Source organism: Gasterosteus aculeatus, chromosome 1 (assembly GCF_964276395.1).
Source record: "Gasterosteus aculeatus chromosome 1, fGasAcu3.hap1.1, whole genome shotgun sequence".
Lineage (NCBI taxonomy): Eukaryota > Metazoa > Chordata > Actinopteri > Perciformes > Gasterosteidae > Gasterosteus > Gasterosteus aculeatus.
This window is the reverse complement of record NC_135688.1, coordinates 4,768,452-4,794,195: the sequence shown is the minus strand read 5'-3', so window position 1 is coordinate 4,794,195 and position 25,744 is coordinate 4,768,452. Positions and strand designations below refer to the sequence as shown.

At 46.9% G+C, this 25,744-nt stretch overlaps 2 protein-coding genes and 2 long non-coding RNA genes across 6 annotated transcripts in view; 3 read left to right on the top strand and 1 right to left on the bottom strand.

Annotated features, from left to right (window-relative positions):
* gramd1bb (GRAM domain containing 1Bb) overlaps window positions 1-15,199 on the bottom strand; it is a 59,320-nt gene extending 44,121 nt beyond the window's left edge. For all 3 annotated transcript variants that reach the window (XM_078108541.1, XM_078108545.1, XM_078108547.1), the window contains exons 1-3: window positions 15,095-15,199; window positions 6,910-8,053; window positions 1,068-1,145 (exon numbers count right to left, since the gene is read on the bottom strand). In XM_078108541.1, the coding sequence (XP_077964667.1) occupies window positions 1,068-1,145; window positions 6,910-7,313 (482 nt within the window). In that variant the 5' untranslated portion in view covers window positions 7,314-8,053; window positions 15,095-15,199. The remainder of the gene's footprint in view (window positions 1-1,067; window positions 1,146-6,909; window positions 8,054-15,094) is intronic.
* Window positions 15,200-15,939: 740 nt separating this feature from the next.
* LOC144411480 (uncharacterized) lies at window positions 15,940-16,897 on the top strand. The gene is made up of 3 exons (XR_013468661.1): window positions 15,940-16,144; window positions 16,212-16,363; window positions 16,625-16,897. It is a non-coding gene; the product is annotated as an uncharacterized LOC144411480 (long non-coding RNA).
* A 1,185-nt stretch (window positions 16,898-18,082) lies between these two features.
* Window positions 18,083-22,283, top strand: LOC144388217 (uncharacterized). Its single transcript, XM_078087918.1, has 4 exons — window positions 18,083-18,856; window positions 19,838-20,826; window positions 21,671-21,866; window positions 22,156-22,283. Exons 1-4 carry the CDS (start codon window positions 18,406-18,408, stop codon window positions 22,281-22,283), a joined length of 1,764 nt encoding a protein of 587 aa, XP_077944044.1. The 5' UTR covers window positions 18,083-18,405.
* Window positions 22,284-22,548: 265 nt separating this feature from the next.
* LOC144411482 (uncharacterized) lies at window positions 22,549-23,504 on the top strand. Its single transcript, XR_013468663.1, has 3 exons — window positions 22,549-22,751; window positions 22,819-22,970; window positions 23,232-23,504. It is a non-coding gene; the product is annotated as an uncharacterized LOC144411482 (long non-coding RNA).
* Window positions 23,505-25,744: the final 2,240 nt, after the last annotated feature.

Genomic DNA, 25,744 nt, shown 5'->3' with positions numbered 1-25,744 from the left:
GCCCGTCACTAACTCTCAGCAGCACGCCGACGACAAGAGCGGCGGGAAGTCCCATAGGGCGGGCAGGTGCTGTTCCTAAAACCGAGCGAGGGGAGACACTGAGCGAGGAAAATCGAAAAGAAAAAAAAGAAAAGTCCGCGGGAGGGAGAGCCAGAGAGAGAGAGAGAGAGAGAGAGTGAGAGTGAGAGAGATGGTGCAGTGATCGGTACTACAGAGCTCAAGGCAGCAAGGTGGGCGGTTATTACGAGGCTAGACGAGGAGGGTTCCTGCACATGTTCTCTATTCATCAGTCACACACCGGGAGGGTTTCCTGCAGCATCAACATCCACGATGACATAACCAGCGGCAGCAGCTACTCCACCGGGCAGTCCGTCCGTCTCTCTCAGGACAAGCGGCTGGCTTTTATAAACCGTGTCACAAGAAGCCAGTTTAGGAGCTAATGCTGAACAGATGGAAAGCTTAACAATCATCAGGAGAAGGCCGGTGGGCTCAGGGACTAATTTTATTGTGACACCTGGTACCTGACAACGAGCATCTTGCAAGACAAGGAAGCCAAAGGATTAAGAAATCAAAAATACACAGTTAACGCGGAAAAACGGGTCGCACGACAGCTAGAAACTAAGGCCCCTCCCTGTGTGCAATGCACTTTTCACTTCATACTGTATTTATAACATATTTAAGGCTCCTGTGACGGGCAGCGTCCAACATGACAAAGAGCTAATGATGCTGTCCGCCCGCCAACCATAACTGAGTTACAGGGAAAGGACTAGAATACAGGCCGATTCCTGGAAAAACCACTGTTCATTCACCCACTATGGGTTTAGAAAAATCTCATCAGCTAGTTAGGTATCAGTGTACGGGAATGAAGAACACGCCCCCTAGTGGGGAATGCATGCAACACGTAGAGTGACGTGACCAAAGGTCAGGGAATAGGTTCGATCGAATGAACATGGTCAAACGGTTCCTGGATCGAACCTATTTGATTTTGATTCAGTAACAGTTAAAACAAAGGGAAAAATCTCTTTTAATAACCAGGCCCAGAGAGAGACGACACAAACGTTGCTCACCTCTCCTCTCGGATTAGAGGAGTCAAGAAGCGAGCGCCGTCGTCTTCATGGCTGCTCTGCTGGCTGCTCTGCTGGCTGCTGCACGGCACATGACACAAAAAGTGTGGCTGTCAATCATTACAGCGGAAGAAATCAGTGAATTAGTTCCTGTGTAAACTGCAAAGACACAATTGGACTCGGCAAACCAGAAAAACAAGGCGAGAAAACAGGAAGAAAAAAAAACACATGCCATTAATAAGCTTTATTTCATAAACTTGTTAATCATTGTTACAAGCTCTAAACACAAACTAACATCAGATATGCAATATTCTGGAAATTAAGCATCACTTTCATATTAATATATATATTACATGGTAACTGTCAATATGGCAACGTGTTCGGTTTGGATAAGAGTCCTCTACCATTCATGTACATATCCAGGAATAACACTAGAGGGAGCTATATGACACGGGCTATAAAAAGATAAATCCGCACTTAGAAATACTGCAGACTTGTAAAGTAATATATTTACAGAGAGAATCATTAACACATACAAAAGCACCAGCAGTTTGAAGATCAGACTGCCAAAGCAGTTCAGGTGAAGGTATTTGTTATAGATTTACTTTCACATTTCATTTTCGAAAATGTTTAAGATGAATAAAGAGAGAGATCATTTCCCTATTTTAAGAATCCACACTGACATTTAAGAATAAAGCCAGTCTGTTGGGAAAAGTCCTAATTAATTCACACTTCATCTCTGCAGAAGCAACGCTCTACACGCGGTGGGAAAGGAATAAAAAGCTCATTTTGAGGGTTACGATGGTTTTGATATACTTTATTTGCAACCCTGCAAATAGTTTTCCAATCGTTATAGAAGCCACTATCATCATCAAGCTGTGTGACCCAATTTACTTAATAAAGTAGTGAGTCTTCAAATCAAAGTCAGCTTTAAAAAAGTATGTCATGCTGTAAAGTATAATGTTGAAAATTTGTATTCTCAGCTTGGGTCTCTTGCGCAGGAGGCGCCGCGTGCCTCCCACTTTGTTGCTGAGTGCATTCTCGTCCTTTGGTGCATGTTTTCTTGAAAACAAAGAGGACCAAGTTGATACGACATGCGCCTCAAATGAAGGGCTCATTACTCAAACTAGGCCTGGGCGGTATACCGGTATGACATTTCCGCACGGTATAAATTTTCCACGAAACAACTGGCGTAGCTATACGGCAAGCGGCAGAATCTGTTTTTAGACGTCGTAGAGGAGCTCAGCGGTCGCAGCTACTTGTCTTACGTGTGTTGCAGTGAAAAACCCACTACAAACATGTCAACAACAGCTTGAGACACAAGCAATTTGTATCTCTAATAATTGTACCTTTATACAAACGACCCCACGAACTGCATGCTGGGTACAGCTCACAACAAGTAGTAACTGTTGCTACATGAAAACACGGAAAAGAGCGATGCAGGAGGAACAACGAGAGACCAGAGATGCACCAACACAACTTGTGCCCACGAGAGGAGCTGTGTCTGTTTGGAGGGTTTTGGTTTTTAAAAAATCCAACGTAAGTTAGCTCAGAAAACTGGTATTGCCTCTGGTGGCAACGCTAGCAGCCGCAACACACTAACGAGCTAACACGCTAACGAGCGAACACGCTAACAACCAGCGATCGGCTATTCGGGAAGTCTGCGACCCCTTTCGAGGTCAATGAATTAATGTGTTTACTTGAAAAAGCAGGACCGTCACATACCGAGATACCGTCAAAAGCTTTCCAAATACCGTGATATGGATTTTTGGCCGGAGCGCCCCCAGCCCTAACTCAAACACAACTGAATGAGGAAAAACAAAATATAGAGAATTTTAACCCAGAGCTGCACGGACGCACAAAACGCAATAAACTCACTTCACAAATCGCATTGTTTGGGAATACAGACAGACATCTTAAAGCATCATCTGGACATTGTTAATGTGTTGGGAGTGGCAAGAGTGTCTTTAGTTTGAGAAGCAGTAACATTGTTAAGTTATGTTCATGCAATTTTTATTTTTTATGTGACATCATTTACATTACATTACATGTTGTTTCATTCAGTTTAACCAGGAAGTTAAATGGCTGAAAAACAGGAAACTAATGAGCTATTCAACAGAATAGCGTCATCGAAGGGGCCGAGAAACCCCGAGGCACTGGTGGACCTACGTTACTTCGTTTGGATAACGGTTTCTCGTCCAGTTGACTGCTTTCCTAAGCTGCTCCGAGAGCAGTTGTGCGTCTGAAAAATTGAATTGCCGGAAGCAGTGCAGCCGGGCGAACGGCCGTACACCACCTACTCGACATCAGCCGGCAGGTATCAGAGCAGGAGACGAGGATACATCCTCCGGCTCACACTCCCCCTTGACACTAAAGCTTTACCAATTCAAAACAATCCGGGGGGGCAGAAACAGCACAGGGCTTCATCTCAGTGGAGTAAAGCAGAATGTCTCATAATTACTGCATAGCTAACAGTCAACACAAAATTAGAATGCTTCTGTGAGCAGGACACCACGTTAGCATCGGTCGGAATTTTCCCGACACAATAAACGTCTGATTAAATGCACCGCCGCGCTGGCTCTCGAACTCGGTAAGTCATGACATTTGGGGATCGAGAGTCAAAGTCCCGGGAATCCGTGAGCGATACGAAGAACAAAATTTGCAAGAAAAATATGTATTCTAGTGTTAGTTCCATCCGTGTCAGAAGAGATGTTATCAACACCATTTATCCTTCCTGATACCTGCACTAGCATATCGGCCCACTTTCCTTCACACCGTGATCAGTTGGCTGTGTAAAGAAAGAAAGCAGGGCTCCTTCCATGGCTCTATTTATTTTTATGTGAACACTGCAGAAACACAGGAATTCTACCAAACAGAAACCCTCTGGAAATGTCTCATTAATATCAACATTATTTCCATGCTCAAAAATGATCACGTAGACTCGTTGACAATGGGCTTTTTCGCTGTGCAAACTGGTTCCTTGGGGGCCTAATTTGGCTGTAGAGCCAAGTGGGACACGTCCTTCAACATCTCCACTCTGGCTTCCTGGGTGTCACGCAGGGGATTTTTAAGGCCTCCGACGCTCTCTGGTATTAGTGTACATCTAGTGGAGATGTTGCCCCCGCCTCCCAGGTAGAGACAAGTATCTTTGGGATTTTACTATAAATTATATATATATTATATATAATTATATATATTATAAAAAGGAGCTACTTTTACCCATCAATTAATCTTTGTCATGACTAAATACTATCTTTGAAAAACACATATGATTAAGTCTTTTAAATTATCTTTAATTTAGATATAACTAAATCATGTTCTTAGATAAACAACTGCAGAGAAACTATATAAAGTCATTAGTACGTAAAACAACAATAAAACAGTTTAATTGATATCATTCCTGAGTGAAGTTGATATATAATATATATCATATATAGAGTGAGCTAGAGACAGCTGTTCTGATGTGTAAACAAGGCAGCAGTGGCCGATTCCTCCTACGTAGACATAAAAAGATTTTATTCTGATTCATGAAGCCGCAATATCTCATTTCTGCCACGAATACCGCTAAATGTTGCACACTGTTTCTTTGAAACAAATTGTGCTGCCTCTTGTTTTTTCTATTTCACATGGTTCAGCATATTTAGTACCACGTCGAGCGCTTTAAATCGCCCCAGAGGGGGAACACAAATAAACTCGCATTGCTGCAGGTGCATCTCGCGTCAAGCACAAGAATCTCAACCTCAACATCCGAGGTGAACGGCTACTCACCTGGACAAAAGCTATTCCCCAAAAGTCGACATGAGATCCCCAAAATAAAGTTCACACAAGTCAAAAGCAACAAATGAAGCACAACGGGTCCTCGCAGCTCAACGTGACAAAACCCATATTAATGATAACACCAAGATTACCATCGGGATCGGGATTATTTATGGTCACTCCCACACTTCGCTTTGAGCCCGTGCGTGTTTTCACACATGCAGCTAGTCACAAGCAGCAGGCTGAGGAGGAGCAGCGTGGTGCTCAGATGAGGAACGCTTGTTAGACCCGCTTACTTCTCTGTGTCGCGCCGGATAACGACAGTGTTTTGCACTCGGTGATGCTGAAAAAGGTTATGTACTCATCCTGAAGAGGAGGCAGTGTTCAGTTCCGCTAAAATTGGACATTGGACTGATCTCTGGTGGGGAGGAGTCCGCCCACAGGTGGGAATCTGACCATCTGGTGGCGTGGTGCAGCCCAAATAACCTGGAGCTCAACGCTCTGAAGACAGTGGAGATGGTTGTAGATTTTAGGAAGAACGCAGTCCCACCATCACCCTGTGGATTTCTTCTGCTTTCTGGGCTCCATCATCGCCGTGGACCTCAAGCTGAACATCAGCTCCATCACCAAGAAGGCTCAGCAGAGGTTGCTCTTCCTGAGGCAGCTGAAGAAATTCAACCAGCCAAAGACGATGATGGTGCACTTCTACGCGGCCATCATTGAGTCCATCCTCTGCTCCTCCATCACCGTCTGGTGATCATCAGCGTGTCATCCGCTCTGCAGAGAGGGTGATCGGCTGCAATCTGCCGTCCCTGCAGGACTTGTTCGCTTCCAGGTCTCTGAAGCGAGCTAAAAAGATCGTAGCTGACCCCGCTCACCCCGGACAAAACCTGTTTGTGCCCCCTCTTTCTGGCAGCAGGCTGAGGTCCATCAGGACAAAGACCTCCCGCCGCAGGTTCTTCCCGTCGGCATTATTTTTAAATTGTCTTCTCTACATCCCCCAAGCCCGTAGCCTTATATTTTATTCCGTACAGTGAAATTGTAAGTTCGTAAATTTAACATGTAATTTTGTTGCACTAATTATTGCCAACACATTTAGTCTACCTCCGTTTAATGTCTTTTTAAGAGCATATATTCAAAAACTAATTTTCCCTCTTTAACAGCGCTCCTGGAGTGCCCATTACAGTTTAACATGTTTACACCAAGTTACTCTGAAAAGGACCCAATATACTTTCTGAAACACTTTTCTTCAGTGCCAACATCATATTCTGTCTCTCAGGTCTCTTTCTACTATGTATCGAGTAGAAAGAGACCTTTTGATTTTGTTAATCCCTTGACCTTTCCTCTAGTACTGCAGTCAGGCCAAACCTTTAAGTATTAGATGAACCATCACCTGAGGGACTTATTTCAAAGACACACACACACACACACTGTCTGCTGGGTGTATTGATGCTCTTAAGAAGATGGCACCTGTTGGCTGTGGTGTCCCCGGGGCAGAGGTCTGCTGAATCTTTCCCGGAGTGAAACGACCTTTGCCATTAATTGTGATTCTAGAAGCTCAAAAATGTGCCGGGTTAACGTTTCTTCTAAGTGTAACCTAGACCCACGTTACCGTGGTCACACTCCACTTAACACAAAACAGCCGAGACAGGAAAAACATGTTAAAACATCACTGAGTAAGAGAAGATGCCGGCCTAAGCACGCCACTGCAAGATCCCCGCTGATCCCTGTTAACAGAGGTAACACCCAGGATTACTTTAATCCCTTTATAGACAAGAACACAGGACGGGTGGCACTTTTTTTCTTTATGTAGCTACACATTTTTTTTTTTAAAGTTATGTTTTGTTTCAGTTAAATATAAGAAAAGCAACCTGGTAACCCTCTTGTATTAAAGCCACATGCATATTATATATATATATATATATATAGAAAATTGTCTCCTTCAAAGTACCCCCGTTGACATGACAACTTAACCCTCCTGCAGTCAGCGACACCAAACATAAGTGCATGCAGCACGCAGCCCTGGAGCAGCGTGGAGGTTTTTTGGGGGAGAAGGGGGAGAGGCGAGTAGGGAGGGGCCCACACCAACCTGCTCTCACTGCCTTGCTCCTTTTTCTGCCGGACCTTCAGCCACTTCCTCAGCAGGAAGCGCTTGCGGCGCGGCGAGGCGCTGGGCGTGGAGCAGCTGGACCAGGAGGAGAGAGCGTCCTCGTCGCTGGACGGCGTGATCTCGATGGAGGGCAGCTGCAGGTACTCCTTGGAGCCCGAACGGGCCTTGAGGCGCCCGACGGTCAGCTGCGCCGCCTCCGCGTCCCTCTCGCTGGGCACGTTCCTCATGCGCCGCATCTTGAAGCGTTTGCGCCTCAGCGTCGGGGTTGAGGAGCTGGATCCCACGCAGCCGTCCGACGCGGCGTTGCGCCCTCCATCCGAATACGACGGAGCGTCCTTCGGGACGCTCACCTGAAGCGATGGCGGCCTGAGGGTGTCGCCCATGGTCCCGACTAGCTGACACCGAAATGCCCTTCACAAGAACCGCAAAGGCTGTACTTCTGCAGCTTGACGGGCTTTTGGAAAGTTGAGGTTTCCCGCTGAAGAGATGAGGCAAAATTCAATTCGCCGCCCCCCCCCTCCCTCAGCTCTGGTAGTTTATTTTAAATCCCTCTCCACGTGCCAGCCAGTGGATGGAAAAGACTGGCTGAGAAATCCCACTAGCAGATATCAGGGGGCCGGGCCGAGTCCTTCTGCTGCTCCTCAGCTGCCGCCAGACGCGTATCGGCTCAGCGGCTGGCTGGCGGACTGAAGAGCCGTTTTCGTGGCAGTAAACTCTCGGGCCGGGAAGGAGAGGGCTGGATTAGATGACAAAGGGGGCTTCTGTTCGGGAGAGCAGCGGATGAAAGATGTATAAGGTCTGACAGCGGGTGTAACGCAACTCCTCTGCTGGACGTCCCCGGGGACAGGCAGGTCAAGTTACACACACATCTCATTGGCCACCGCTACTGTCCAGAGCTGCCAATGCCGTGGCGCGAGGGACGCAACGGCAGTAAGGCACCAACTGTCAGCCCTTGAATATTGGTGCTAATGTTGGGCACAGGCCGGGAGGTGGTCTGCTCTCACTTTGTGCTCATTTTACAGTCCCGGCAGCAGGCGAAGATGGCGTTGGCGCCGGGGTTGTGCGCCCATTGGGGGGAGGGTGAAGTCCGTCCTGCGCCCCGGCGTGTCCACGCAGGTGATGCCTACAGGTTAGAGGGAGGTGATAGGACTGCAGGGTACGAGGCAAGGCTGAGGGTGACGATGACCAAGTGATGCAGCCACACACGCACACGAGCACACAAATAAAAAGCAGTGATAGTGTAGAGCAACATGCACAGCCAGATGGCATGAGAACCATCACAGGAAACAAGCAGCACAGACAATCTCATGCTCTCATGCTCACATGACCATGTTCTGATCTACTTAACTCACAGCGCCTTCTCACCACCGTGCACCAGAGTTCCTCAATCCCCAACACTTTCAGACCTTTCAACATCCGGTCTAAATTCTGCAAACCAGACCGGAGATAACAGACAACCTGGAAATATCACCGCCGCCGAACACAATAGCTGTGTACATGGTGTTTTTTTTTTTTTTAGGGTCAAGGGGGCATCCACAAAAACGATAAGAGCACAGCACAGTAAGGGCATCTGATAAAAACTGAAGAAACAAACAAGCGCAACCTCTTGGCGAACGTTCGACCTTGACTGAAAGGCAACGTGCTGATGAGTCTGATGAGTATCGCCGAGCGCGGGCCAGGAAAGTGCCTGTCCGCTAACATACGAAATATAATATGAATTCGGGCAAGACTTCACAAAGGAAGCAGTCAAAGGTGAGGTGCGAACACCCACATATGTGTTCTCCTACTAGCCTACTTTTAGAGGAAGTGAGAAACATGGCAGTTGGAACGGAGATACAAAGAAGCACAGAAATATTGTACATCATACGGGTACAACTTGCTACACCCAAAAATACCATTTCCAAACTGTTATCAAATAAATCAACTAAAGCCGGAGAATAAAACGTCAACAGAGTTCAGATACCTTTTACATTATCACATATTAAAAGTAGTAAAGACAAACATTGATAATGTATCATGGTGTATTTCCTGTTGTTGTGCAAAGAAACAATACATGTACGGCTTAAAACAAATATGAATGAATTCAGCTAACATGAAGTTGGGTCGCCTACATACATGTAGAAGATGTGGCTGGTGTGTAAATAGGGCTGTCTACGAATATTACTACATTCAGATATGTATTCAAATAGTCGTGAAAAACAATAGCACCTGACTACTGACTGTTTATTGCATGAAGTAAATACATCGGCTACAACAGCTTCATGGTTTGATTATTTGCCGTTTCATGCAAAGGAAAAGTTCCGTCTTTACAGCACAGCTCGCTCGGAGCGTTCAATGTCGGTACTGTAAAACTTTCAGTTTCAATCACTGAATGCAGCCTGATGTATGTGGGACAAGAATCACGACCTTACATTGCTTGCACAAAACTCTCGATCAGCACTCAGCATTTGTTTATTGTTCATTTTAAACCGCTTTGCGCCGAGAGCGACGGTGCGAGAGAGAGAGAGAGAGAGAGAGAGAGCGAGCATGGGTGTGTCGTTAGTTCATTTACTTATTTTTGTGCAGGTAATATGTTCTTAAACATGTTTAAACTTAAATAAATTACCAATACAAGTAGTTACGTCTCGTTGTATACATTTGTCCTGTTATTGACGTGCCTAATGCGCAACCAGATATTCAAATATATTATTTTTTAAGCGAATATTTGAACGTCCCTTCGAGCAATTTTGACAGCCCTGGTGTGTAACTGTTTCGGGAGCTGAACAAGCATTGCCTCCTCAGAGGGGAACTCGACCGTGCAGTAATCTAGCCTGGAGCGAGTGGAAGCACGAAAAGGCCTTTTCTTAAATGGCAGAAGTGAGAAAGGAACTTCTCTTACAGTTTATCCAAGAGATTTAGTAGAAGGGCGAAATGACGAAGACACTGGAAGGCCAAGACAAAAGGAGCTTTCTGGGAGAGGGTTTTAAAGCTTCAGCCGAGCAGCTTAAGAGATACAAAAAAAACAATATCTTCCACCTCAAAGTCTTTTAAAAATACTTTTAAAGAGCCTAAATACAATATGTCCAAACTAAGTTTCAATGACTGCGTTTACAAGAAGTGTCATACTATATACTACAAAATCAAAACTCTGGTTATGGACAGGTACGTCTTCTGGTGAGGCAGTTGATGCTTTGGCTAGAAAACAAATGCAGAACAGTACTTCAGCATAAGTAAGTCTGCACACTGACCTTAATGCAACGATCAAAAACCAGATATGGATGCAGAACAGATACCACGGTCCTGAGAGAAGCCTGACTGAGACGGCTAAGCTACTTCTAGAAGTTGCATGGAGATTGATTTCTCCATTGAACGGTTTATTGAAAAGGGTATTTGGTGATCAGCCTTTTAATTATTCGTCCCAGCAATAACCACATAGTGGTCCGATAAATGGCTTGAACCAGGAGAAGAGGAAGCTTTGATAGGCAGATGTTTTCATTTTCTACCCCTTTCTAGGCACAATAGATAACAGCGTGAATGCAAACATTGCTATCAGTGAAGTGGAGATAGCCAGTCAAACATCAAGGGCTCCTTTGGGATCCCGCCAGCAGTTTCATAAGCAAATATTTGACATCAGGCAATTGGACTGTTTAAAAGGTACGAGCTAAAAAGGCTCAAGAGATCGGGTCACTTCACTGCACAGATTCTCTATTCTTGTTGGAATAAAACCTTTTAAAATCCCAGCTAATGAAAGGTGATTCGCTTTCTTTATTGCACTCAGTGAAGAAACAGATCTTCCAATAAGTTAATGATTTACTGCTTGACATACCTGCATATTGTAATATTCACACACACACACACACACACACACACACTCTGACCCGCAGGCTGAGTACGGAGGTGGGGAAACATCATGCATTAATTACGGCTGGACAACGTTTCCTGTTACAGTTTCACACTCTCTACCAGCCTCGGGTGGCTCTCTGGCATCGCTGGGCACGACCGGCGTGAGCAGATGAGGCATGAGGGATTTAGTGAGAGAGAGTGTTCTTTCATGCCACCTTGGTCTTTGCGTGTGGATGTTTTTGAGATTAGTCGGCCTCCAGCTGGAGAGCGTGTTGTTGCACCTGTGCGGTGTAAAAATATGGAAGAGAAAGAGTGCACAGCAGGGAGGGACCCTGACGGTCTAGCCGCCTCGCGCACGTCGCCTCGGACAGATGGACCTACCACGGTGAGGCTTTGCTTTTGCAGCTGAGGCCGGGGTCGGAGTTTTCCGTGGCCGTGACGGCGACTCGGCGGTCATGCGATTGCCGGACTTTCACGAGCCATTGAGCGCGGTTAGATTACCGCGGCATTGTTGCCCGAGTCTCTATTCTTAGCGCCGAGTCGCTGTCAGCACAGTGTCAAAGGCCGTGGGTAGATTACGCAGGCATGCTGATGCCGATTAAACGAACACTCACCGTAATACCCGCCGCATAAAGCGCCGTCATCAGTGAAAGGGGGCAAGAAACATGGAGCAGTGAAAGACCTGTAGTATGTAAGTAAGTATAACAACCGTCATGTAAATAAAGTCAAATAAAGGATAAAGGAGAGGCCAAGTCTACGGAATCTTTCCCCAAAAGATGGATCATTTACCAACTGAGCTGTGCTAAACTAAAGTGTAATGAACACAGAATCAGCCCGTGGCGGATGAGCGTATTTAGAAACCATGCGGAGAAAATGCTGGAGGGAGGAGCAGGGGGGAAATAGAGATCACTCCCCAGTGGAAAAGGAAAAGTAGTCACTAAGGCAACCAAGGCGTCGTTTAATTCAAACTTCTATTTACCGACAAGAGACGTTTGGAAAGAGAAAGAAAGGAGACATTGATGCTAATGCTGTGCCACAATGTGGAGCGCAAAACCAAACCCGCCGCTCCCCAGACTGAACACGATTACTGAGAAATTACTCATTCGTGTAGCATCATGCATCATGCGGCGCGAAGCTACGGTGAGAATCGCTCACAACAGCACCTTTGCTTCTCACCATTTCCCTTTCCTGTGCACCAGTATAAATCTTACGACAGCGCTCCAGTCACACGGGCAGCCGCATGCACAGCGGCGCGCCGCAAAGACGAATGAGGGAACACGTTGTGCTGCGAGTGGACTGAAAGAAGACAGATCTCTTCCTCAGAGGAGCTGCAAGATTATTCAAACATTTATTACGGACAGCAAAAAGTTACAAAAACACACGCACAAAAAGACCATCTCACGTGGCTTCCTCACAAATTTGGGAATTTTAAATGAGGCTTCACATGCAAACTCCAACATACAGCTGGTATTCTGATATTTCCAAAGTGTCAAAAGTCTTTTTAATGAGAGCCGGCAGGCAATCGATGTCAACGCAACAAAAGGGCTCTGCCTCCTCCGACTCTTTGGTCCACGTCGACAGAGACTTGCTGATCAAAACCCCAGCTTTCATCTCTTATTCAGACACCCTGCCTCCTAAAAATAGCCCGGGTTACGCTATGGAAACAGCCACGGCGCTTTGCTGAGGCGCAACACAGTGTGTAGTACTATGTGAGGACGTGAAGATTGATGCCAAAAATCACCGTTCCTTTAGTTTCAAAATGATTGCGTTTCAAATGAAGGTATTGAAGGATACTGATTGGAAATGTCACATACTCGTCAAAACCCTCCCAGTACAGTAGTTCACTCATTGGTTTACTGGTACACACAGCAGGCTTTATGGCTCCCAGTGGATGCTTTTTAAAGCAAAGTCAAAGTGAGAATAAGAGCACCTACGGAGCGTGAAGGACGCTGCAACTACATGAAATGACCCAGCAAAACGTTGGTCATTATGAAATAAGTCACTAAAGAAGGATGGGTGGTCCAAACAACACGTTGAAAAGCAGCGACTTGTGCTAATAATTAATCCTAAAGAGCCGTCTGATTTGATTTGTTTGATTTGCTATACTGGCTTCATATGTGGTTGTGAATATGAGCGATATGTTTATGTGGCAGTACGGTTTCCATCTGGCTGCACAAACAATCCACTAATCTTGCCCAAAAGCGCAACTTCTGTGGTTTAAAAAAAACAAAAAAAAACAACAACTCGAAAATAGCGCGTGGGACTGTGCCACATTTGGTTCCGTGGTCACAACAGCTTTTTCACAGCTTTGACATCGGATAGCTGGCTGTTCCACTCGCAATCAGATGAACGTCTCCGTTTGCTGACAAACCGTGTTTTGTGCGGTTTGTGAAGGAAGGGATGCGGTGTGAAGACAAATCAGTAGACATTCTCACAGGCTTTGAACAGTATACCCTTTTATCACGTTTGTGCACTTGCGCCAAATGTCTATAGCAAGCCGGGGTTTAGAGCACAGAGAATGCTCAACAGGAACAACGCTCTGAAAGCCCACCATCTCTGGAACTGGAGTATTAATACTGAAACCCCCAAAACCAAAACCACAACAATGTCATTTCAACGGGCCGCATCAGACAAAGGCATTTGGACGTGTTAGAATAAAAAGTACTTACAGGTTGCAGGGGTAGATGATGAAAGGTTCATGGTAAGCGACAACATTCAACACAATGGACAACTAAACACTGGGTTTTAAAGCGCATGTCCGAAAGTTAGAAGAATCACATTCTTCGACTCAATCTATGAAACTTTTTACAGAACCGCTGGGGGGGGGGGGGGGGGACCACTGCACGCAACGACACCAGTGCGTTCACTAACTGCCGTTTCCTGTGGGGTTCGGAGGCATTTTCTCAGGCAGCAGCTGAGGGAGGAAAAGCTTCCGGAAACCGGGAGAGATGAGACTGTGAGATGCATTTAAAGTGATCTCAATCAGAGAGACAGAGGGCTTGGGGACACAGTAACAGCCCCAAACGGTTCAGAGGAGCGACTGCGCTCTTTGGGAGCGCGATGCTGCTGCTGCAGCTGCTGTTGTTGCTGTTGTTGTTCTGCCGCGAGGGAGCTGCAGGACCTTCACCGGCAACTACGGCTCCAGATCAGCAACCCATTCAAAACGGTCCATTTCATGTGGAAACGCAGACAGAACAAAGAATTCCATGTCTCGCAAAGTAAATGGCAGAGAGACCGACCGTGACACATGCAGGTTCTGCTTTCTGAATATGCCGCGTGTCCATAGCAACACAGATGTGTCCTCTGAAACAGCTGGACAGCCGTCATATAACAGGACCAGTTGACCAACACTAGACGTCTATGTCCTATTATATCTGAATTGATCAGCACAGGTAGATCTCCTAATCAGTAAAGATAATACAAAACTGTTCAATATTTTTATTTACAGCTACTGATTACTTTATGAATGGAAATTCTTGGAAAAACAGCAATCATGCTTTAATGTGAGAATACTGTGCGTTGACACTGAGATGCATTTAACGTACGGTAAAAACATGCATATATTTCAGCTCATAGATTTCTAGTGTATTACTTAAGCATCACACCCACAAACTACAAACTACCAACACAAAGTTGAGAACAAATGAAGCAAACTGCGCTTATCGAGGACCAAACTGAAATATAATGTTGCAAAAGTCTTGTAAAGGAGCGAATTGTCTCAAGGTGAGTGATACAAGCAACAGAGCAGTACAGGCAAGCGCCTGTTGCCACCAACGTGAAGGTTATGAGTTGGAACAGGCGGGTTCTGTTCGACTCGGCTAGAACCAACACACACAGAACTAACTCTTTCTGCTCCTCACAGCACGCATGACCTGGAAGTGTGTCCAATACAAGAGAACACTAAGTTACATCACGTACTGCACGTACTCATGGAAGACAAAAAAGTCATTTATGGACACGGACACCTTCATCCAAGTTAAAATGGACCGACCGACACCCAGAAGGAGCTGGGGATCGAACCAACAACCCTCCTAACGCGTCTGCGGTGTGAGTTTGACTAGAGGCCCCGCTGGCTGACGCAGCATCCGCCTGAGACTGAGACGGCAAAGAGTCCCTTCAGAGTCCCATCGATGCCGCCAGGACATCGACCCCCTCTGTGACCACGAACACGTGTTCCGAATCCACGGCGACGTGTAAAGCGGGAACGTCGGCGACGGTTACGTCGTCGTTTCGACGTCTTTTGCCGGAGTGACAAGGTCGAACAAGACGGCGAACCTCAAAAAAACTCCGATAAAAGTCCGACGCAGGTGCGTTTATTTATATTTATTATTATTTTCTTTACCTTCGATTCGACCTCCGCCAACTTCCACGAACGTGTCCAGCCGACGCGGGCGCGCGCGCCGGTACGCGGAACTCATCCACGGCGACAGGTTGAGTCCACCCGGCGTCACTCCGCCACTACGAGAAAGTGGAATCAGTGCACCCGGGAGGCGGAGACCCGCAGCCCGCTACTTGACGGAGGAGAGCCGCGGGCAGCGGCGGCTCCACCGAGCGGTGACCTATCAGGGTCCAGTGACCTCCCTCCGGTTTTAACCTCTTAGCTGCCCGCGAGCTGCGACGATCGCTTCCCGAGTGGAGCGAAGTGTTCTCCCGATGTGCATTTCATTCATCTGCGCAGGTTGAACTTGGTGGCTTTAAATGTCTCTTCGGGGGGATGCGGCACAATCTGATGCGTTACAAAAAAATGGGACCACGTGGAGAACCTTGTCAGATGTTTTCGTTACTCAATCAACAGTTCTCTTTAAAAGCTGTCTGCTCTACTTAAAATATATTTCAGGGTCCTTGATGTGAAAACACCAATGAGATTTTCTGGACTATTTGGTTTTGTTGTTCTTCAACATTAAGTTGAAGACAATGTGTGGCTCAGTGACAGATAAAAAGAAAAGAAAAGCAACCTTCAATGTCAACATGAAAACATCTGGATAAAGCGAAAATAATTATTAATATAAAATACTGATACAAAAAAAAACACCACCACAAAGACAAAGGATCACAACGGCAGTCAAACTTTAATGTTGTTAAACATTAAAACATGACATCATCTTCCAGGATTGGACGACTGCACAAGGGCTTTTTTAATCACTAAAAAGGAAACCCATTCATCCAGTGAAGCACTACAGGCGATGCATGTGTAGCAGGATGACTGCTTTTCCAGTGGCTCCGTCCACTCGCAGTATTGTCCCCCTTTAATTTATTATATAAGGAGGGACCTGTAGATCTGCTCGCTCTCTGACAGCTGATACGCACCTCCCCCTTCCGGGTTTACCTGGCTGCAGGTTCGGCAGACGCTCGGCACTCTCTGCAGGGTTGTGCAAATTGTTCCATCGTGCAGGTATGTTGCAGTCTATTGCGCGTCGGCGATCTAGTCGGCACCGTAATAAACTTGCGTTTATGTGCAGGCGCTGGCAGGTCGGACTGCGTGTTTGCTCGTTTTGTCCCGGAGCTATGCCACGCTGAGGTCCCGACTGTCCTGACCCGTTTTGGACTGCTGCTGCTTTGTGTGGGGATAAAACCCACACTTTTTACGGACATTGCCTGCTGCTGCGTTCGGGTGTGGAAATCCCGTTGTCCGCATTTTTATGCCTATTGTATTATGTTTTCATGTTTAGCTGCCTGAAATAGGAGGTGGATGGCAAGGGAGATTTTTCTTTATTATTTTTGTAGCTATTTTTGATTATTTGATGGTTTAGTTCTTTGAGTTCAAACTGTAACCTGTTTTGATATTTTCCTTTCTTTTTGATTTGTATTGGATCTCTATTGTTGTTGAATTTATTTTCAGTCTCCCATTAACTGTCCATCTTTGTGATTCCAGGTGCTGAGGGCCTCACTGGTGATCCTGTTTGGTGATGGTGTCCCTTCGTGTGTAGTGTCTTATTCACTCCCCTCCTTTGTTTTGCTTTGCCCTTGTGTGTTTGGAGTGTTAATTTTGGATTGTGGTGCTCCCATTTTAAGTTTATACTCCCACCCCTCACTCACCTTGAGCACAAATGCCCCAGCCCTGGAATACATGATAATTTATACAAATAGGATAACTTTTTTTAGATTTGAATTGTGCCCAATAAACTGTTGTATATGCTTTTGGAAACACGTCTCTCGCCTGCTCAGTGTAACGAACTTGTGTTGTCCTTTTGTTTAGATTTAGTAATTTACCTTATTCATAGATTTCTTTCTTTTCCCTGGGTGATTTCTCCCAGGGTGGCGTTGCTGGTTTCCTTTAGTTTCTTTCTTTTTCCCCTAGTTAAAAACATAGATTATTGGGGTAGTTCCTACCCCACCTCACGCTTGCCACAAACTTGGCGTTGCTGGCAGGACTTATACTGAAAAAAAAAAAAAAAAGGCAGAGACGTGTGTTCCTTTGTTTTTTTGTTGTTTGTTTTTCTGAATAAGACAAAGCAGCAGCAGTCCCCTGGCAACCATGGAGGAAGAAATGCAAGAGTTGCGAGCTCTGGTTGCGCAGTTAAAGGCTGACAATGAGAGGTTGCGTCAAGCTTCGTTGGTGCCGCCCTCTAGTGCTACACCTTCAACCTCCTCAGTACTGCCGACTGCCCTTACTTCTATCAGTGCCCCTGCAGCCGAGAGGTTAGTGTTCGTGCCCCGAGACAGAAAGTGCCCTATGTTTAGAGGAAGGTCAGGGATAGCTCTGAGCGAGTGGCTTGAAGAGCTACAGTCGTGTATGCGGGCTCGTCATTTAGCCCCAGCTGATCAGGCCTACTTTCTGTATGACCATTTAGAGGGAGAAGCACGGGAGGAAATTAAATACCGCCCCAGCACAGAGCGCGGGGATCCAGCTAGACTAATCACTATATTACAAGAACTCTATGGCTGTTCTGAGTCGTATGTGGCCTTGCAGGAAGCATTCTTCTCTCGTAAGCAACATGAAGGGGAAACGCTACTCGAATTTTCGCTCGCTCTCATGAGCCTTATGGAAAGGGTGAAGCAGCGTGCACCGCCTGGAATGCTTAATACAGATAGTCTGTTGCGGGATCAGTTTGTTGAGCAGGTCTTAGACAGCACCCTGAGGCGAGAGCTTAAACAGTTTGTTCGTCATCAACCTGCAGCTACCTTGCTCGACGTCAGAGGGGAAGCCATTAGGTGGGAGCGTGAAGGTCTGCCCAGCACCTTCAGAGGCCGCAGTAACTCCGTCCCTTCCATCAGTGGCATTCAGTATGGAGTTCAGGGTGCTCATTCTGTTGTATGTGTCCCTCCGTCCTCAGAAATGGTAGAGTTGAAGGAAATGTTGAGGCTGCAACAAGAGCAGCTCAACCATTTAACCCAGACCCTCGCTCATATGCAGCGCCCTCATGCTGGTAGTCATACAGCGCATCGTGGGCCCAGAGTGTGTCATCGCTGTCAGAGACCAGGCCATTTTGCGAGAGACTGTGACGGTGTGCGCAATTCCCGCCCCCAGTTTTCTTCACCAGATTCCAGGCCGTCTGCTAGGCAGGCAGAACCCAGCACGGCTCCGGAAAACTAGCACCCACCAAACTGCAGAGCCACAGTTTAGGTGGGGCCCCTCATGGCTCACGCCCTGTGTCTGGTGGGCTAGCTCAAGGCCCCAGACTGGTGTCGTCCTGTCCCTATTTAGAGGTTCTCATGGGAGGAGTCAAGGTGCCATGTTTGATTGACACCGGCTCTATGGTTTCTACTGTTACAGAAAGCTTCTTTCAAAAACATTTTGAACCTTGGGGTCAGGAGCGGCTCAAAGCCTGTAGCTGGTTACAGCTAAGGGCAGCTAATGGTTTGAGCATCCCATACCTGGGTTATTTGGAGCTCGATGTTGAGTTGTGCGGTAAACTAGTTTCACTGTGTGGTATCTTGGTGGTAAAAGACCCCCCTGGTAATGCTTCTCTTCAGGCCCCTGGTGTGTTGGGAATGAACGTGATCCAGAAATGTTATCAAGAGCTCTTTGTGCAGCACGGTTTGTCCCTGTTTAATCTGCCCTCTGTCACGCAGGCCCCACAACCTGTCACGCAGGCATTACAGGAGTACCATCAGGTGACCACGCAGACCTCCCAGGAGCTGTCTGGGAAGGCAAAGGTCAGAGGTAGGCGTGCCTGTCGTATTGCAGGTGGTGTGATGCAGATAGTCGCAGCTACTTGCTCAGGGCAGGGTACCGATAGCACAGTGTTGTTTGAGCCCCTTGACTCCGGTTTACCTGCAGGTTTGTTGGCTTCTCCATCTGTGGTGAGGGTAGTTAGAGGTACAGCATACATACCCATTGTAAACGTTGGCTCTATAGAAGTACTGCTGTACCCATGCACTGTTCTTGGCACTTTACAAAAAGTGAGTGTTGTCAGCCTCCCTGCAGGAATCGCAGAGGTCCCATCCACTGTAGCCATTGTAGCTTCTCACACCGCCTTACCTACCGTGCCAGACCAGATTGAGGGTTTAGATCTGTCTTCTCTTTCCCCTGAAGAGCAAGGTCAGGTGAGGTCTCTCCTTAGAAAGTACAGTCCTATTTTCTCTACTCATGACGGTGATTTAGGCTGCACTAACCTCATCTCTCATGACATTCCTCTGTTAGACGAGACCCCAGTCACGCAACGCTACAGGCGTGTATCCCCTTCTGATTATGAGGCTGTCAAAGACCACATTAATCAGCTTCTTTCTGCTCAGGTAATTAGAGAGAGTTGTAGCCCCTATGCCTCCCCCATTGTGCTTGTAAAGAAGAAGGATGGGAGCCTGCGTATGTGTGTCGATTACCGGCAACTAAATGCCAAGACCAGGAAAGATGCGTTCCCGCTGCCACGCATTGAAGAATCATTGGATGCCTTGACGGGTGCACGCTGGTTCTCTACCATGGACCTGGCCAGTGGGTACAACCAGGTTGAGGTCACGGAGAAGGACCGACCGAAGACGGCGTTTTGTACACCATTCGGCCTGTTTGAGTGGAACCGTATGCCATTCGGACTCTGTAATGCACCTGGCACTTTTCAAAGATTAATGCAGAGGATCTTTGGCGATGAACAAGGTCTGTCTCTGCTTTTATACCTAGATGACATTGTTGTTTTCTCTTCTACTGTAGAGCAGCATCTTCAGCGACTTGACGTGGTACTAGCCCGTCTGAAACAGGAGAGACTCAAGGCCAAGCTCTCCAAATGCACCTTTTTTCAGCCAGAGGTGCGGTATCTCGGCCACATTATATCGGCCAACGGTGTCGCCACGGACCCATCCAAAATAGAGGCCGTGGCAAAGTGGCAGCCTCCCCAGACGGTCTCTGAGCTTCGGTCTTTCCTGGGTTTCGCAAGCTACTATCGCCGCTTCGTGGAGGGCTTTGCAACGCTGGCAGCCCCCCTCCACCGACTGATTGCTGAGCTTGGAGGCACAAAGTCTAGACGGGTCCAGCGGTCCCCACAGCTGAGCCCTGAGCACTGGAAAGAGGAGCTTAAAGACTGTTTTGAGACACTTAAGACCAAGCTCACTAATGCCCCTGTGCTTGCTTACGCAGACTTTTCACTGCCCTTCATCCTCGAGGTTGACGCCAGTTATGGTGGGTTGGGTGCAGTGTTATCACAAGAGCAAAACGGCAAGGTGAGGCCCATAGCTTATGCCAGCCGCGGACTGAAGCCCACCGAGCGTAATATGGCAAACTATAGTTCCATGAAGCTGGAGTTTTTAGCCCTAAAGTGGGCTATGACCGAAAAGTTCCGAGAGTATCTGTTGGGCCACCGCTGCATAGTCTACACGGACAATAATCCACTCAGTCATTTGGCGACTGCTAAGCTTGGCGCCACGGAACAGCGCTGGGCAGCTCAGTTGGCCTCTTTCGACTTCGAGATCAAGTACCGTTCCGGCAGAAGCAACCGAAATGCGGATGCTTTGTCCCGTCAGCATCCGCCTGGCCCATTAGATATGACGGCCATGCTCCCTGGCACACCACTCCCGGAACCACTCCGGCAGGTCCTAAAAGTGAATAAAACGGTCGTGACACAAGCAACTGTGACTGTTTTACCTGAGAGAACCCCTGACGACATCCACAACCTGCAGCAGGCTGGTCATTCGGGAAGTCCAGAGGTACTGGGAGGAAGGACGGCGTCCCAGTTACGCAGAGCGACAAGAGCTCTCACCTCCCGCATTGATCCTGCTGCGTCAATGGGGCCGGCTGGTTAAGCGGGGCGACATCCTGTATCGGCAGACCTTGCGCCCTGATGGAGCTGAGCCCATCCTCCAGCTGCTCCTGCCTGCAGTTTTAGTTCCTGAAGTGTTGACACAGGTTCACCAAGAACATGGCCATCAGGGTGTGGAACGGACCCTCGCTCTTCTACGATCCAGGTGTTATTGGCCGGGTATGTCAACAAAGGTCGCACAGTGGTGCCAAGCTTGTGAGCGGTGTCAAGTTGCCAAGGACCGTCAGCCTGCTGCCAGGAATCCCATGGGACACCTTTTTGCAGCAAGACCAAATGAGATCCTCGCCATTGATTACACCCTGCTGGAGCCCGCTCAAAATGGCATGGAAAATGTCTTGGTGATGACAGACATCTTCAGTAAATATACGCTCGCCATCCCCACCCGTGATCAACATGCTTCTACTGTAGCCCATGTTTTGGTGGTGGAGTGGTTTTCGAAGTTTGGGGTTCCTGCAAGGATACATTCGGATCAGGGACGCAACTTCGAGAGTGCACTTATCCAGCAACTTTGCAGTCTTTATGGCATCCAAAAATCTCGCACCACTCCATATCACCCAGCTGGCAATGGTCAGTGTGAAAGATTTAATCGAACTCTCCATAACCTCCTCCGCACACTGCCTCCATCCCGAAAAAGAGACTGGACCTCTTGCCTCCCACAAGTCCTTTATTCTTACAACACCACTCCCCATCAAACCACTGGCGAATCACCATTCTTTTTAATGTTTGGTCAGGAGCCCAGACTCCCCATCGATTTCCTGTTGGCCAGAGTCCAGGACCCTGTCAGTGGAGGTGTTCATGAATGGATCCAAGAGCATCAGGCCCGGTTGCAGATTGCGTTTGATGGTGCAAGAGAATGCATGAAGACTGCAGCGGAGCGCAGAAAGACGGCGCATGATCAGCACCTCAGAGGTGAACCACTGAAAGAAGGTCAGTCAGTCTTCCTGCGCGACTTGAGTACCAGGGGGCGTCACAAGATGAAAGACCGCTGGAGCTCGACAGTGTATTCAGTCCTCAAAGCACCAAAGGAAGGAGGCGCCGTCTACACAATAGCCCCAAAGGATGATCTGTCTAAAGTAAAGCATGTTCACCGTACCTTGTTGAAGGCGGTGGTTGGAGCAGAGCCCCCTGACCATGCGGTGGCCAGTCATGCACCGCCCCCTGACAGCCCAGTCTCTGAGTCCTCCTGTGATGGTGACTTGTTGTTCCTGGTCCCTAGGACTGCTCCCTTCCCCACCTTTCCAGCCACTCGGGCACGGGCCGAGACTGAAACCGCTCCTCAACAACTACACCATCGACCTAACATGGATCCCACTGTGCCAGGTCCATCAGTGCCCCCTGTTCTGAATCCAGACCTGCCATCTGCATCCCCAGTTGCTCCGTCCACCAGCTCCTCTGACCCCATTAACTTGCCACCCCGGAGGTCAACGCGGTCAACTGCTGGCCACCATCCTAATGTCCACCGCATTCCAAGGCCAGTGGGGGACTTGGCATCGGGGGCTGCAATTTCCGAACGCCCCGTATCACACTTAGTCACTGCACTCTTTAGACCCTGGAGTTAAGCACGCATTTAGTTTATCGTCGGGACGGCGATACAAAGAGTGGGGGTAGATTGTAGCAGGATGACTGCTTTTCCAGTGGCTCCGTCCACTCGCAGTATTGTCCCCCTTTAATTTATTATATAAGGAGGGACCTGTAGATCTGCTCGCTCTCTGACAGCTGATACGCACCTCCCCCTTCCGGGTTTACCTGGCTGCAGGTTCGGCAGACGCTCGGCACTCTCTGCAGGGTTGTGCAAATTGTTCCATCGTGCAGGTATGTTGCAGTCTATTGCGCGTCGGCGATCTAGTCGGCACCGTAATAAACTTGCGTTTATGTGCAGGCGCTGGCAGGTCGGACTGCGTGTTTGCTCGTTTTGTCCCGGAGCTATGCCACGCTGAGGTCCCGACTGTCCTGACCCGTTTTGGACTGCTGCTGCTTTGTGTGGGGATAAAACCCACACTTTTTACGGACATTGCCTGCTGCTGCGTTCGGGTGTGGAAATCCCGTTGTCCGCATTTTTATGCCTATTGTATTATGTTTTCATGTTTAGCTGCCTGAAATAGGAGGTGGATGGCAAGGGAGATTTTTCTTTATTATTTTTGTAGCTATTTTTGATTATTTGATGGTTTAGTTCTTTGAGTTCAAACTGTAACCTGTTTTGATATTTTCCTTTCTTTTTGATTTGTATTGGATCTCTATTGTTGTTGAATTTATTTTCAGTCTCCCATTAACTGTCCATCTTTGTGATTCCAGGTGCTGAGGGCCTCACTGGTGATCCTGTTTGGTGATGGTGTCCCTTCGTGTGTAGTGTCTTATTCACTCCCCTCCTTTGTTTTGCTTTGCCCTTGTGTGTTTGGAGTGTTAATTTTGGATTGTGGTGCTCCCATTTTAAGTTTATACTCCCACCCCTCACTCACCTTGAGCACAAATGCCCCAGCCCTGGAATACATGATAATTTATACAAATAGGATAACTTTTTTTAGATTTGAATTGTGCCCAATAAACTGTTGTATATGCTTTTGGAAACACGTCTCTCGCCTGCTCAGTGTAACGAACTTGTGTTGTCCTTTTGTTTAGATTTAGTAATTTACCTTATTCATAGATTTCTTTCTTTTCCCTGGGTGATTTCTCCCAGGGTGGCGTTGCTGGTTTCCTTTAGTTTCTTTCTTTGTCCCCTAGTTAAAAACATAGATTATTGGGGTAGTTCCTACCCCACCTCACGCTTGCCACACATGCGGAGCGTCTCTGCACAGAAAGTCACCAGCAGGGTGCACACTCACTCAGATCTGACTGTTTTAAAAAGACGGCACCAACGCGTACGATTCCGATCTGGGGTGACTGTCGCACAAGATGAAGCTTGACCTTCTCTGCCTCCTTGGGAACAAAGGGTCAAAGGTTACAGACAAACAATGTGTGCCAGCCTGACTGTCTGTGTATCACCACCCCTCCCTCTCCGGGGTGTGACTTGTTTTTCTTCCTCGGGCCTCGTGCCCGTTGTCCGGCAGAAACCACCTCAATTCAGGGATTCTATGGACGACACGAACAATGTCTCCATTGATGGGAGAGTGACAGAAAGAAAGAGAGAGCGAGAGAAAAAGAACAAAGGCAGACAGTCCAACTGATGAGATGGAGACAGATGTGCAGTTATAATTCGGTTACAATCAACATCATTCACTGATTCACTGATTGACTTCCATTAGTCGGCTCTCCTGAGGGTTTGCACCATTCCTTCTGAAACACGCTTTGTCTTTTCCATTGCTCTTTACTTTAAACGCCAAAGTCCTTTATTCTCCCAAATGGGCAGTTGTTTGCTACTACTGCATCAAAAAAAAAAAAAGATAAACACAGGAAATGACAGACAAAACTACCACACGTGGTAGAAAATCATTACATGCAAGAGTAAAAGATGAAGACGTGAAGAACAAAGGTTACAGTTCGGATTGGCGCTGCCTTTCAATGATCTTTCAACCTGATGTCGGCGAGTTTCTTCAGACAAAAAGAGACACGGCTCACTCAGCATATCTCTATTTCCTCCAAAGGCCATCTAATTATACAATACAATAGTCAGTTATGGTGTGATGCAAACACATCTGCCAAGACTAACACAGACAATGCAAAATACAAATACACCACACATGGCATACATTTTAAAGTTTCCTCAATTATCAACGGTTTCTGAGTTTTTTTTTTTTATTGTATTTTCACTCTTATTAAATTGCAAAACAAAAGACAAACATTTCTTCTCTTACAGCTTTAAAGTAAAGTCAATTATGGCCGTTGCGATGTTGTTTTTTTCACCCAATGAATAAAAATTGCCATATTTGACATTGAATGTCAATGTCTTATTGGGCAAACTGTGTAAATACAATTCTCAGGTCCTTCACATGAAGCCGTTGGTTGTTTCCAGGAGACCGAGGTCGCTGTAAAAGTGCCGCCTCTGATTGACAGCAATGGTACCAACGGTGAGCTGTCTTCACGCACTTCATTCACAGCTGCTGCATGAAGCTTTACTGTACAGCTTTGCTGCTGCACTGTACAATTTACTACCCGTATGAGTCTGTTAGAGCTGCAGATTAAAGGTAGAAAAGGATAAAAATACAAAAACCGAGAGATGGAGAATGACAACGAGAGAAATGCCGACCTTGCACAAGTCTTGGTACAGCAATTACAGCCTTCTCCAACACGACATTCGCCTGGAGCCGCCTATCTGGCAGCGCGGGATGAATGGGGAGGGAGGAATCTGTTGTTATTGTCAACTCCCCCTCGTCCCCGAACTGATTTGTGAAAAGACTCTTTCATATACAGTTTGTGTACAAGATATGAGGTAAGAAATATACAGAACGGGGGAAGGCGGATACAATTTTGCTTGGTTTCCACGGTAACAACGGGGAGATGGTTGCTATATTTAACTTCGGAGGATAAAGTTGGTTCACTGGTGGTGCATGTGTGGTTTATAGACTCTTATTGATTGAAAGGTAGTTTACATTTTTACACAAACTGCAATGAGAGACAATTGCTGGTTTTATTTGAAAACACCAAATTTGAAGAAAATGTTGATTTTCACATGTTTCAAAATATTGATATCGTCCTTCAAATTGTAAAAAGCAGGCTGTGCTTACCACAAACTTGCATATACAAAAACATGTGAATACCCATGTATATTATTAAGACTACTACGATGTTGCAGTGAAAATCTGAATCAGCACTTCTACCATAACTAAGTGAATATTATTGGGCCAAAAAAAATCTTTCAACTTGAAATGATG

What these genes read in the sequence shown, in the direction of transcription:
- LOC144388217 (XM_078087918.1), top strand. Translation starts at nt 18,406, where the DNA reads ATGGGAGGAGTCAAGGTGCCATGTTTGATTGACACCGGCTCTATGGTT. An exon ending in TGGGAAGGCAAAGGTCAGAG is followed by an intron (nt 18,857 to 19,837) that starts GTAGGCGTGCCT and finishes CTTCTACTGTAG; the next exon opens with AGCAGCATCTTCAGCGACTT. An exon ending in AGGTGAACCACTGAAAGAAG is followed by an intron (nt 21,867 to 22,155) that starts GTCAGTCAGTCT and finishes CCTGGTCCCTAG; the next exon opens with GACTGCTCCCTTCCCCACCT.